This window comes from Panthera leo, chromosome D4 (genome assembly GCF_018350215.1).
Source record: "Panthera leo isolate Ple1 chromosome D4, P.leo_Ple1_pat1.1, whole genome shotgun sequence".
Taxonomy (NCBI): Eukaryota; Metazoa; Chordata; class Mammalia; order Carnivora; family Felidae; genus Panthera; species Panthera leo.
In genome coordinates this window covers 33,793,380-33,808,017 of record NC_056691.1, presented here as the reverse complement: position 1 = coordinate 33,808,017, position 14,638 = coordinate 33,793,380, and the positions used below count along the sequence as shown (strand labels likewise).

Sequence of the window (14,638 nt, the reverse complement as noted above, 5' to 3'; positions counted from 1 at the left end):
GCATAGACATTTGTTACTATTACATTATCACACCCTAAACAAAGTTATTTAATAAAACTAGTAGATAGTAATTAAAACAAGGATGAAATGCATTGTGTGAAGAATTACTTATAACAAGGCATTATTAATGGTTCACATATGCCATGAATGATCATTGGAAGAGTGAGACTACCCAGTAGGTGAAATTACTTTTTCTCTGATCTTTCTGTGATTGACTTTCATTAATGAAATATTAATCACAGCTTAACATCATAAGCAGCCAACACTATTTTTCTTTCTTTTAATTTGAAAGAGAAAGGGGATGTTGGTCTTGTGTAGTGCTAATTCTCCTTCTAGGTGCTAGCTTGGAATCTTAGAACACACTTACTGCATCTGTCTGTCATATGGGAAAATTCAGTGCAGACCCACTTTGTAGCCATTAGGATTCAAGCATATCTCTCCAACACCCCCTTAATGCCTAATGGCAGAGGCAGTGAAGAATTCAATTCTAGAGCTGAAGGGGGACTTTGAGATCATTCACTTAAGCAAATATTTTAGACTTGAGGAAATGGTCTAGGCCAAGAGAGGTAAAGCAACCTGAACAGGGTCACAAAACTGACCTGTCAGATGGTTGTAAAACAGAAAGTTGGGAGCTTTTTAAACGTTTCAATTGTTTTTTTATTGTATTCTTACATTTTTAAAAAATTTTTCTCCCTACAGGAAGAGGGCAGAGTCTGACTCTAGAAAGAGCAGCATACCCAACAGTAAGGAGGTCCCTTCACACCATCCAACAGACCCAGTAGAACTGAGGCGCCTTAATTTTCAAACACCAGGTAAGAAGCAGGGCTCATCTTGTCCATGAGATAGTATTTACTGAAAGCATTTTGGCCGACTGATAAATGCTTTCAGAGATGAATGTCACTTTATTTAGAAAAGTTTTGTTTATCCTGCTTTTTAATTGTAATATTATTGAGAGTCACCAAACAGAAGTCTGGAAAGGAAATAAAGTTTGTTTTGCAAATCTGAGGTGGAATAGACAAGAGAAAACAAGTAAATCATCTTCAGATTTTGGAAACACTATAGTCTTATAAGAATATCTACCATTGTGGGGGATTAAGAGTTTATTATTTTTAATGATACCTATCTGTCAAGAATTCAGTTTCTCATCTTATAAAAGTGAATGGATGGATCGATGGATGGATGTCACATCATTCATTCTATTGGGAAATAACAAACTTATTCTGTATTTTCCTATTGATTTGTGTCTATATGAAGAAAGTGAAGAAAGGAGGATGGTGAGAGGGAAAGAAACAAAGTGAGATAAAAATTAGTTTCTTTTAAAATATTACCTATACTAAATGTCACTGGCCAAGTTGAGTTTCTTACTGGGGAGATACATAAAGTAACTGAGGATAAGAATACTTGTTTCTAAATATTAAATGCTTAAGAAGAAACCTATCTTTACTACTGAGGGGCATTTTGTACAGTACTGTTAATTCAAGACTAGCTCTATTTTGCTTTCTTGAAAATAAATTTTATTTATCCCAAATGAATGGAAAATAATAAATGATAAAGAGATCTAAAACTGAGTGGCACAGTCATAATGCCCAAGGACAACTAAGAAAATAAAGAGTTGATCTAAGAAGTGTGATTAAAATTTGGTTGTGTTATCATTCCCCGAGTTGTTGGCAAATGTTGTGTCACATGGACATGCTAACTCACAGTAGTATATACCTCAAATTTATCAAACTACACACTGCAGTGACTTACTCTGAATTGAAAATGTAGTCTATTATATTTGACATGTTTTCTTTTTTACCTGTGAATGTATCATGGTAACTAGTAACAAGTTGAAAGAAGTGTCTGGCATTTTCAAAGTGGCTATACAAACCATCATCATAAATGTGAGTTGTGTGTAAAATGCTATTTCAAATGAGGTTAGACTTTTTAAAAATCAGTTTTTACAAAGCAAAGATCTACCTCCATCAGCATAAAAGGCAGTAGAAAATGTTCATATAGCCAAAAATCTCCTGTGTGTATTTTTTAAAGGCTGATAAATGTATACTATGCACATGTAATGATGATTGAATAAACTCATAGAGTCCTTTGGGTCACTGTAATCCCTTAGGTGCTCCCTGTTGAGTCTCTGTCTAGGTGTCCCATTAAGGCATCTTGATACTGAGTTTCTTGTAGTAAACCTTCTCGGTTCACTTTTTGAAATAGTAGTGTACTGACTTCTTTAGGCTGTAGGCAACTTCTTGATAATGGGCCCAGGAATTCATGTACTTTTCAATTTGACTAAACCAGGGTATAGAGGACCTAAAAGCCACAGAGATGATGCATTACATGATTCCTTTGCAAGAGCAGCATGTTGTGGAAATGGAGAAAATGATTGTTACTTAATACCTTGCTGCTCAGCCCTGCCCCCATCTCCTCTGGCTTTTATGAAAAGTATGATTTGTATTGGAATCAACCTTGGTCTTCAGGCAGAGATAGAAGCATAGTATAGGATGAGTGAAAAGGCAAAGATAGCTCCAAAAGAAAAAAAGAAAAACGAAAAACAATAGGAGTGCTATCCTTCATCTACTCTGGCACTAACAGAATATTCCAGGCATAAATAGGAAGTAGGAAGGATGCCTGGGTGGCTCAGTCAGTCAAGCATCCGACTTCAGCTCAAGTCATGGTCTTACAGTTCGTGGGTTCAAGTCCCATGCCGGGCTCTGTGCTGACAGCTCAGAGCCTGGAGCCTGCTTCTCCCCTGCTTGCACTTTGTCTCTCTCTCAAAAATAAGCATTAAGGGGCGCCTGGGTGGCGCAGTCGGTTAAGCGTCTGACTTCAGCCAGGTCACGATCTCGCGGTCCGTGAGTTCGAGCCCCGCGTCAGGCTCTGGGCTGATGGCTCAGAGCCTGGAGCCTGGAGCCTGTTTCCGGTTCTGTGTCTCCCTCTCTCTCTGACCCTCCCCCGTTCATGCTCTGTCTCTCTCTGTCCCAAAAATAAATAAAAAACGTTGAAAAAAAAAATTTAAAAAAAAAATAAGCATTAAAAGTTAAAAAAAAAATAGGAAGTATGAATGAGAACTGTGTAGACAGGATTATTAGCAGAGTACAGGCAACTACAAACAAGGAAATAGAAATGCCTTCAACCGAGACACCTCCATCTAGAAGTACTTCTCACTTTTACAGGTAATTTTGCAAATATGGTCAAATCCAAAAAAAAGTCTGTAAAGAATATAATCTCCCCAGTATATATGTGAATATTAGATCCATTTATGGAAAGAATCTATTAAATTTCATATAAGTCCTTGGAAAGGAGAATGAATCTTACATTTGAAGGGACATTGGTTAGCTCACCAATAGCTTTACAAAATCACAGTGGGGACCTGAGTTTATAGGAGGTATCATTTAACTGAGGTTAGACTTATTACATCAAATGGGTAATGGAATAAAGTGGGCAAGATGAATAAAGAGGGAGAGGAGATTTAGTAGAGGAAGAGAATAAAGCAGGAGAAGTTGTCCTAAGGTCCTAGCACTTCTGCTCAGGAAGAAGCACTGTGTTGTGCCTTTTAGCTCAGGTAAGCAATCTGCATGAGCTTGGCTTGTTGAATCAGTGTATTTCCCTCCCGTGCTCTCTGATATGGCCTGCTGTCTTGAAAATTTCACCAGTTAAGGAAAAAAAAAAAAAAACTAGACCCAGCTGTCAATGTGGAATTCATAGAAATGTGACCATTTGTTTCAATCAGTAGAGATTCTAAGCAATGGCTACAAATTGTCTAATTACTTGCCAAGGGGATTAGGGCAGAAGGCAGGGTTGTTAACCAAACCTTTCTGTGCTTTTTCCTTGCCTCTTGTTCACAAATAACCAAGGGCTCTCCTGGATGATGCAATAAAATGACCCTATAGTAGGGGTTACACAGCAAATGATATGACGCTCCTTAAGTTTTGGATTTTAAACCATTTCACTGTCTGAAATGTGCTTTTATATACATCATACCTTTGGAAGTATAATCATTTATCCACAAACATAAAATTTGACAATACTTATTAATGGTATTCCTAAGTAGAGGATTAGCCATCCAGATTTTAACTTCGAACAAATGACTTTCAAAGAAATAAAAAACCTGTGATTTATATAATGAGGCCCTAGCACTGAACTTGTTCATGAAAGCAAATTTACTTCCACTTCTGATGGATCTGTTGAGGAAGATAAAATACCAAACATTTCCATTTGAAATTCAGTAGGTATTTCAGAAGGTAAAGGAAGCACATCAGTCAGTTCACTAATTCTATGAATTCTCCTTTCTTTTCAAAAAATTCTTGGGGATGAAAAAACTATTTACTTTTAAGTATTTATTCTTGTTGAAGAGCCTAGATATAAGGAGGCAGACATTTTCCCTCAATTCTACCCAATACTCCAAAGGTATTGAAAATACATTCTAAATTTCATATAAATACAGAATTCTGAACATGTAAGTACTTCAAAGAAATATACCTTGAACCTCAGTACCACAAACATCCCTATCTCTGGGTCAGGAAAAGAAATGTCAGAATTCTGTCCACTGTGTCTCCACTAAGGCAAAGTAAAGGCAGAGAAAACTGTTGCATTCAGTATAAACATCTTTGCAAGGTTGTGGGATGTGGGGAAAAAACATGGTTTTAGTTCACTTTCCAAATTTCAGATGACAATATATTTGCTGTATTAGTGAAACACTATATCCAAGCATTTGAACAGGGTGAGGAAGACTCACATCTTCCTGACTGAGAGCAGGTACCTCTGCTCATAGGTATTTTCCATGAATGTGTTTATTAGCCAGAATACTGTGTGTTAAAGTTCAGGTGGCAGTATACAATAAGTTGTATTTAAAACCTGAACTACCCAATCTATTAAAATAATGTATAAGTCATCAGTTATTGGTGTACTGGCTCAGGCAGAACACGTATGAAACGTGTATTTCAAATACAATGTTTGTATCACCCATAGCCTACAAAATTAGAGTACCAGTGGGCAAGAAGGTATCACTTAGCTAAGGTTAGACTTATCACCTGAAATGTAAGATTGGATAAAATGAGTAAAGGAGAGAGGAGATGTTGTAGAAGAATATGCTAAAGTTACTAACTGCTAACCAAGTTTTACAAGTCTTTAAGGTCTGTAGAGGAAGGGGAAAATACTTAAAGATGATTTTAAAAGAATGCTGTATTAAACCTCATAAATCTTTGTGGATGGCAGAAGCTGGGTATGCATCAAGATGGATTCACAGATGAGTTACATGTTAAACAAAATTGAACTGAACTGTGCCCAGTCAGCCTAGGTTGGGAGGAAAAGTTCCCTTTTTTTCTCCAAAATTTCCCAAGTCGTCTTACTACCCTTACTTCTCAATAATTATTTTTCTTGATTACAAAAGCAGCACATGTTTATTGGGGAAATTAAAATAGAAAATAAGCTTGCTAACAATTTTGTAGATAGGTTGTAGCTACACAGGTGTGCATTATAGCAAATATTTTTTATGTTTCAAAATTTTCATAAATTGGAAAAGGTGAAAAAAGCGCTTTTAGAAAAGAAAACCTACTCTATGTCCCCATGCTTCTAAATTTTCTTTTTTTTTTTTTTTGGACATATTTAAAATATAAGTAAAAGATTTCCTATAACTGCTCCAAATTTGCCCTTTAGAAATAGCCACCATAAGTATCCTTCTAGACTTTTTTACATGTATATACAGTTCTTTAATTGATAATAATTGTATAGCAGGTATATAGACAGATAGAAAGGTGCAAATACATAAAATTGTCTGGTTTAAAATTTAACTGTAGGGGCGCCAGGGTGGCTAAGTCGGTTAAGCGTCCGACTTCAGCTCAGGTCACAATCTCGCGGCCCGTGAGTTCGAGCCCCGCGTCAGGCTCTGGGCTGATGGCTCAGAGCCTGGAGTCTGCTTCCGATTCTGTGTCTCCCTCTCTCTCTGCCCCTCCCTCGTTCATGCTCTGTCTCTCTCTGTCTCAAAAATAAATAAACGTTAAAAAAATTAAAAATAAAATAAAAATAAAATTTAACTGTATAAACATAAACCTTTTCCCAAGTTAGTGTGTTAGATTTTATCTCCTTAGCAGCCAATGGTATTGATGTTATTCTGTTCTACAGATGACACAAAATGTAGTGGCTCATTCCTTATTAATGGGGGCTATTTTCCATGTTTTACTCTTGCAAATGATACTGCAGTGAGCAGTACTGAGCCCGCATCTTTTCACCTCTTTGTTGCTACCTCCAAATGTTAGACACCTGGAAATGGCGATTACAGGGTCCTAGGGTAGGCACATTTACTATTTTCATAGAGACTGCCAATTACAGAGTTTTCTGAAATATTGTAAAAAAGCCTTTACTTGCAGTGTAGCAGCCCCTCTGAGCCACAGCCTGCAGCATTGAACAGAATGATGAAAATAAATATAATATCATCCCAAGATGGTGATGAATAAGAAAACCAAAGAAGCTACTGATATGTGTTCATATATCTACTTTTTCCCCAACAAAGCAAATTTAGAATTTCAGCATCTCAGAGAAATAAGCCTTCTTTCTAGTACAAAAAAAAAATGTATGAGAACACATAGCTAGTGGCCTCATATTGTATACCAGCCACCACCTTTCCCTGTGCCTGTAAAATTCTTCCTCCCTGTGCCCTTTCATTGATTTGTCAGTTTCCATCAGAAATTTTCTTCATTTTTTCCTGCGAATTTCATTCTTCCAGTATCTGTACTCCTTCTCACATGCCTCTCTCTGCAAACCCCCCACAAAAAAAATAAATAAATAAACTTCAAACAACAACAAAAACTTCTAGTCGTGTACTTGCACCTTTTAAGAAAAGAAATTTAAAAATTGATGGTCAGATGTACAACATAAGAGCCTCATTTTCATTCTGAGGATGACCTTAATATGTTTTTCCCTAAAGCATACATGGATGGTAGGTGATTGATGGGCTATGAAAAACAAAACCAAACTGGTAAAAAGTTACCGTATCAGAAATAGCAGTTTCAGCAGCAGAAATGTCTGCACAGCAGCTGAACGGGCTTTAAAAGCTTCTGAGGCATCTCTTCTGATCCATTAGTGCTATTAATTGGATCAATGCTAACAAGATCCATTTTTATACATATATTTATCTTCATATTTTGTACCATAAGAAACTTACATATACGACCTTGCTTAAGAACACCATGTGTGTTCTTTGTATGTTATACCTCAAAAACTATGGTTCATTGAATAGAAATAGTACATTTTTGATATAAAGAAATACAGTTTGTTCAAATTCTCCATTTTGAGAAACCTATGTAAAAATGAATTTTATTTATGCTCTCCACTGCTTACCTGCAAAAGCACTCTTGGAACACCTTTCCCTTAATGATGATCCTAGTCATGGATTAAGTCAAATTCTCATTATTGTCCTGCCACATAGCAATTATATCTTATAAATCAGTGTTCTCTTTTGCCTTTAATTCATTATTCATTTGTGAGACAAATTGTAAACATAGAGTATTTGTATATCATTCAGAGTACTCTAAAAAGTACATAAATTATGTTAAAATCTGACCATTATTTTACAAACTAATTTTCTCCCTGTGACTGTTAACTTAGTGAACTACATTTTTGACACAGATGCATCACTGATTTGATGAACAAATTATTTTCTCCCTGTTCCATGACCACAAATTGTTCTCCACACTTCATCACAGTTTTTTTGGAAAGGAAAACCATGAAGAGAGTAGTATTGAATCATCACACATATATCCTAACATAAAAAAAAAAAATCATCTAAAAGATGTTCACCATTATTAGTGACCTCAAAATCATTACTTAGCAAAATAATTATACAGTGGCTATTGGTATTAAATGCAAGATTTTAAAAAATTTAAAAATAAGGCAAGTATTTGGTAACGTCTCTCTCTAGATAAAGTTATTTGAAGATATTATTGATTAGCTTACTTAGCAAAATAAAACAACTTTTAGAAGGCAAAAGCATTGTAAATTGAGCTTTTGAAGAAATCTTCCAAATACTACTAGTTTTTTAACACTTTTTAAAATGTATTTATTTATTTTGAGAGGGAGAGAGAAAGAGCACAAGCAAGGGAGGAACAGAGAGGGAGAGACAGAATCCCAGAGTCACACGGTTAGCACAGAGGTCCATGTGGGACTCAAACTCGTGACCATGAGATCATGACCTAAGCTGGAGTCAAGAGTCAGACGTTTAACCGACTGAGCCACCCAGGGGCCCCTACAGTTTTAACATTTTGAATGTATACCGTTAGTATATTTTTAGTTCCGGTTCTCATGGAAACCCACAACATTTTGACAAGAGGTGACTGGAAAATACAGGTGTGTGTAGGAGTGCCTTTTACCTCTTCCCGACCATGGGACATATCTTTAAATGAAGCTATTATTGACACATTTTCTATAAACTGAGGATGCTTGAGATCTCTGTGTCAGGACATAAATAGCCCAAACATTCTCACAGACCAATATTTATGTACATGGCACCACTCCTTCAGGATGTTAAGTGGTATAAGAGACAGTATGGCATAATGAAAAATGTCCTAAATGAGAAGTGACAAGATCTAGGATCAAATCCTCCACGTAGCCTTAGTTTTACTAATAGTGATGACCTTGAAGAAGTCATTTTCCTAACTGATAAAATTAATATGGAAAAGAAGAAGAAATAAATGAACTCCCAAGGGGTGACCCAAGCAGGAAGTATACATTGTCACACCCCACTATACACACCTGATGTCTAGCCCATGATCTTGTGGATACAAGCATGATGTTACTCTCAACCTACTTGGATTTTAATTTACACAAGAAAGGAACATTTTGCTGTTTTAAAACAGAGGTCACAATTTAGTTAGCCAAATGTGTCCTGCAGAGGTCCTGTCTTTGACTCCCACTGGGTTTCAGCAAAATTTTGAGGCAACAATGAAAACATATCATAATCTGTGTTTGCAGTTGCTACTGAAAACCTGAAAAGTCTTACCTCATGGCTCTGCAATTCTCCCTGGAAGATATCGACTAGAGCTGAATAGTTTGACCCTTGTACAAGTTCTCCACAATTTACACCAGCCCTAAACATGACCCTGACATTGAGACTGAATGTCAGTTGCCATTCATCTCATGCATATTTTTATTTTGCATATAATAGAAAAATATTCTTTTCTAGAGCCTCCTTTGAAAGTAGGGAAATGAAAGACAGTCATAGAAGGCTGCTTGCTGCAAGGAAATGAGTATGAGTGCATTTGTTTGTGAAGGTGTTTGCTATGCCCTACCTTGTCATCTTCAGTCATTTACCTTACCAATCTGTCCCCTTCAGCCCCTGAAGACTTTGCGCCCTGCTTGAGAAGATTGTAACTGCCATTCCAGAATTAATACAGTAGTAAGATGCCAAAACCACTTAAGATTTTATTTACTAGATGGACTAATGCATGAGGTCATTTATCTTTTCTGGACTTCAGAGTCTTCTTGTGTAAAATGAAAATGCTGGGCTTAAGTGATCCCTAAAATACCTCTCAGCTTAAAATGCCATGGTTTTAAAGTTCCAGTTCTTATAAGGAAGCCCTCATGACATTACTATCACAAATATGTTTCCTATTAAAAGTAGCCATCATGGCTTTTCCTCCAACCTAAGGCAAATTTCAGTGACTACATCCATTTTTCATGCTGACAGAGTATATTGTGGATATCATGGCTCCAAAATGAGAACACTGTTCAGTTTCAACGTGTGCCTTTAAAGTGCACTTATGTTGTGCATTTGTAGCTTTGAACTGATAAGGTCATGACCCAGGCAAGTCCTTATCAGCTGTGAGCTGCAATTCAAGTTCTTTGCTACTAATAATAGCTGAAGTATTAAAGCGTGCTCAATAGAGAATCAGAGCAAATTCAAGGTATTACTGAAAAAAAGCATATTGCATTCTTGTAAACTCCAATAAAGTTTTTGAGTGGAAAAAAAATGAATACATGGAGTTACAGCGCCCCCCCCCCCCAACAAGATAATTTCCATTGGACTGGGAGCCATGGCTTGAGAGCTTTAAAAAGATCAACACCTGGTTCACACCCGCAGAGATTCTGACTTAATTGGTCTGGTGTGTAGCCTGGAAAAAAGGAATTTGAAAGCACCTCAAATGATGCTAATGTAAAAAAAAAAAAAAAAAAAAAAAAAAAAAAAAAAAAGATGCTAATGTAAAAATTCTTTTCTAATAAAATATTGGTTTGTAGACTGTGAGAAATACCCATGTTGCCCAGACAAGAGATTGAAAAGATACTATATTGAGGTCAACATCACAGTTTTCTTGGTGTCTGCTTATCTATTCAGACTCTAACATGCTTGATTATATCATATAAAATTGTTTCCATGATGGACAATGGAAAAGTTTGGGGGGGAATCAAGATCCTTGGTGATTCTTTCCTGGTATGAGCTGGAGTTTCATGTTAGAGGAATTTCATCCTTGATTTATTACGTAGCATAATTTTTATGATGCTGTTTATTTGTTTCAAATACATGACATAGCATCATACTTTTTGGTTAGCTAAAGAAAATGGTATTGAATTTAAATAATTCAAAAAGTAGACAATTCAATTGCATGCATTTTCTGTTTTGTAGAAGTAAATGTTCCTTAGATCTCAAAGAGAAGTTACAAGAACTTTTAGAACCTTTGCCTGTGAACTGTGTAGATGAGACCCTTCTCTGTTCCATATGTTTAGAAATCCTATCTACATGAGGTACAAGTGGTAGTTATAAAGAAGGAAGTGACTCCAGAATTTACCTAGCTCTGCGGTTTTATTTTACAGATTAAAAAAAAAATGAGGTTCTTGATAATGAGTGATTTGTCCCTATTAGGAGATGGCAAAACCAGAAAGAGAACTCCTACCCATATTCTAGTCTAGGATGTCTTCTCCTATATCATCAGAGTCCTACACGTTCTCCTCCCCTTCCTGTGAAACATCCATTCTGGCGTTTTTACTTGTCAAGAATTTTGGTGCAACATAATACATACTTATGTGTCTTAAATGATAGTTCTTGAATGCTAAGGTATCTGTATATTATATATACGTCCTGATTTAGGTGATGAGTCAGTACAGGCTTACTTGCATTTCTGTATAACTAGCTTCCAAAGTAAATATGTTGATCACATCTTTGGTTGATTATTATGGTCTTCTACTGCTGTTATACTAATACTTTTCCCATCTCCAACTGGCTTTACTTTTTGCAGCTTTGAGCAGTAATTCAGTCCCCTACGCCTCCCTGATTGGCTCTGTGTCCTCCCTCTCTAGCCAAACCACCACTCAGTCCATATATGATAATAACTCTCTCCCACGATTCGCTCGAAAAGGTCTAAACATCTTTGTCTCTTTATTTTCTCTGTTGAAGCACTGTAATGGATGTCCACATCATTCCATTTCCATTTCCAGATAAGCCTAGAGTCTCTTGTGCCTTCGCATTTCCATTCTTGTCATTGGGGGTGCCTCATCTGGATAAGATCACTTTAATTATTAGACCACTGTCACCCATCTCCTCCCTCCACAGAATGCAAATTAGTTCAATTCTACCATCTATTTGGAAAAGTTCCAGAAATGGCCTCCAACATTTTGATCCAAATACACAATTATATCAGCAACAAAGAATTTCTACTTCTCAGCCAACTCATTTTTATTGGATCTTCCACCAAGATTTTAGTTGACTGGAAGCCATAAATGCTAAAACACCACCTATCATAGCACTGTGCAAAAATGATGAAATTGTCTAGAAGAAGCAAACTAGTTTTTTACTTACCAGAAGTATTGATAATTTGGCATTTGAGATACAGGAACTTACTGGGTGGCTTTCAGTAATGGCATAATTCCTAAAATGCCCATAAAGTAATCACATGTCATGTTGACTTAATGGTCACCATTCCATAGCCTAACACCTTCCAGAGAGTCTCAGGACAGCAGAATGTCAACATGACCTCCAGTTTGAGCTCCTCCCCCATTCCTTTTCAGTTTCAGAGGCTTCCCTGGGGGCATGCTAGTTCAAGTTTTTCTAGCCAGCTGGAATTTGTATCCATAAGACATGAGTCAGCGATGCTTTCTCATGGTACTTATAAAAAATTCATCACAAAGAAATAAAATGTAAATCACATGAAAAGCGAGAAAACATTGGAAAGACCCAGGAATCACCAAATTAGTGATAGATTATTTTTAACGGAATCTGTGAAATTAATCTCACTTCAGCTGGCAGACGGAACTAAGATGTGCCGCCCCTGTCACTGCTTTCTTTCTTTTTCCATCCTCTTTCACTCCTTGTCCTTTGACCATTTGCTCACTCTCTTGCATTCATTTCCCATTCATGGACAAAGATGTTTACACCTGAAGTAGATTGTAGGTTTGCTGGGAGTTGAAACTTGGGGACCTGGGGCAAATACCATAAAGCTGTTAGTGTGTGGCCATTTATAAATGTCCAGGTGAAGGCCACGGCCCCAACCTCTACAATCTGCTACTAGTGGAAACATTTTTGAAACTCAGTTTGGTGTCTGATTTTGTCATCAGTGATTATCGTCTATGAACTGTGGTGCATGCCATTCTTTGTGCCCATGTTTGCATGTGAATGTCAATCACCTTCAGGTATGTGAACTATTAAAGCGATCTTAATCAAGTCACAATGTATAGTGAATCCTGTAAAAACATGTAGTGTTTTTATCAGTCCTTTATAAAAGTATATCAGACTATCCATTTCATTTTTTTTAACAAATCCGTTCTATTTTATTTTATTTACATCATCATTTCCTTTGCAGGTTCAGATGATTCCGGTTACCCTGGTAACCTTCATTCTTCAAGTTAGTTTTCCTTGATTATGCATAAGTCACTTTATGTTTCCTATCAAGCTACTATACTCTTTCCCTTTTAGGCCTTTCTCAGTGTCTGTTTTCTTAGTTCACTTTACACCATTTAATTCCACACGATTTCCATTTCATACAGTGCAGGAGAAGGAGTTTGAAATGACATAACAGTCATTACTCAAAGCAGAAGTTGACATCAAGCCTGACTGTCAGTTTTCTCCGCTAGCTAACTGCATTAATTCATAGCACAATAACGCTTTCTTTTACACTAGGAGTGTTAGTTTGGGGATCATGCTTGGTGACTTTTCATTTGGCTACAAAATTCATCCTTCCAGAGCATGTCCTGCTTTGAGTAACCAAACTATCTGCCTGCTTCCTCACATTAAACATCTTTACTACTCACATGTCTTCAGGCCATTTCTAACTATAGTATTCTCTATATTTTGGAATAGTTAGCATCGTTTTCATTTGTTTTCAAATGTGTTTCTTCTTTCCTTTTAATAGGTATGGCTAGCCATCCTCCAATTCCTATCTTGGAACTTGCAGATCACATTGAAAGGTTGAAAGCAAATGACAACTTGAAGTTTTCCCAGGAATATGAGGTATTTCAGTGTGTTTATACTTGACAGTAATTTCAAGAATTGCCCCCCTCTTCTTTTTGACCATATTCTTAAAAAAATAACTTCATCAGTGCTTTTTCTTTTAAATATGACTCCAAATAGGATATAAAAGTTGATAACAAATAGGCGACGGAAAAGTGTCTGTACAATCAATATAGTAGTTGCCCTTTTAAAAGGTGTTTATATCCGGTGTTAATGAGGTTGATTTTTCTTTTCTGGTTTTAAGTTCATATACTATATTGTATTGATAAGCTTCCTCGTATATCAGATAGGTGCCAAATATATTGATTCATGGCCAGAGGCCTCCCTGAAAAAGCATGATGACAGGGAGTAAGTTGATATTTCTCCATACACTTAGTTTTCCATGGCCTGAAAACCCTTTAGTTATGTCCATGTTCATGTCCATGTCCATGTGTGTGTACATGATTTTACCCTTCAGCCTTAAAATAATGCTAGACTTAATATTAAGATAGCCATATGTTCCTGGAATATTGCCTATTTTTGAAACAATGGTGAACTGAATAGTATCTTAAAATTTCAGAATCCTTATAGATTCTGTGTGAATGCTTGATGAAAGTGAATGAAAAGTCTTTGTATATTTGTGTGTATTTGGATATTGTGGTATTTATCAAGCAGAAAGTTTTAAAATTGAATTTTCTGATATTCCCCACCCAGCAACAGGGACTCATACTGAAACCAACTCATGAATTGATAACTGAACCATCATTATTCTTTTAGGCCAAGTTTGACTTAGCATAAGATTAAAAAGTACAACTCAAGCCTTATTGTGCCAAATAACAACAGATTGTTGGGTGCCTGAGCAGTCCAAATACCACCATGAAGAGTTTCTACTGATTTACCTAATGGGAATCTTAAAACACATCCCTGTTATCTCTCTTGGTTTCTGTTGTATCAACTCTTTTCTTTCTCAATATTTTATTTAAATTCCATTTAGCTAACATACAGTTTACTGTTAGGTTTAGGTGTAGAATTTGGTGATTCATCACTTACCTACAATACCCGGAGCTCATCACAAGTGCTTATTGTATCAACTTTAAATGCAGCTGTTGGACTAGATGAGCTCTCAGTCCCTACCAGTCCTAAGATTCTGTCCTTTCAGTGAGAACTTCTAAGAGGGGCCCCAAGCTCTAGTGACTACATGGATATTAACTACATGAAGAAGCTCCATGTAAGAGAATGTGG

At 36.5% G+C, this 14,638-nt stretch overlaps 1 protein-coding gene across 3 annotated transcripts in view; it reads left to right on the top strand.

Annotated features, from left to right (window-relative positions):
• The window catches only part of PTPRD (protein tyrosine phosphatase receptor type D), a 516,904-nt gene that overhangs the window by 393,886 nt on the left and 108,380 nt on the right, over positions 1-14,638 (top strand). For 2 of the 3 annotated variants that reach the window (XM_042912355.1, XM_042912354.1), the window contains exons 20-21: positions 700-812; positions 13,320-13,417. In XM_042912355.1, coding sequence (XP_042768289.1) covers positions 700-812; positions 13,320-13,417 — 211 coding nt within the window. Of the gene's footprint in view, positions 1-699; positions 813-12,770; positions 12,813-13,319; positions 13,418-14,638 lie in introns of all 3 variants that reach the window. The other variant, XM_042912356.1, reaches the window with a different exon arrangement.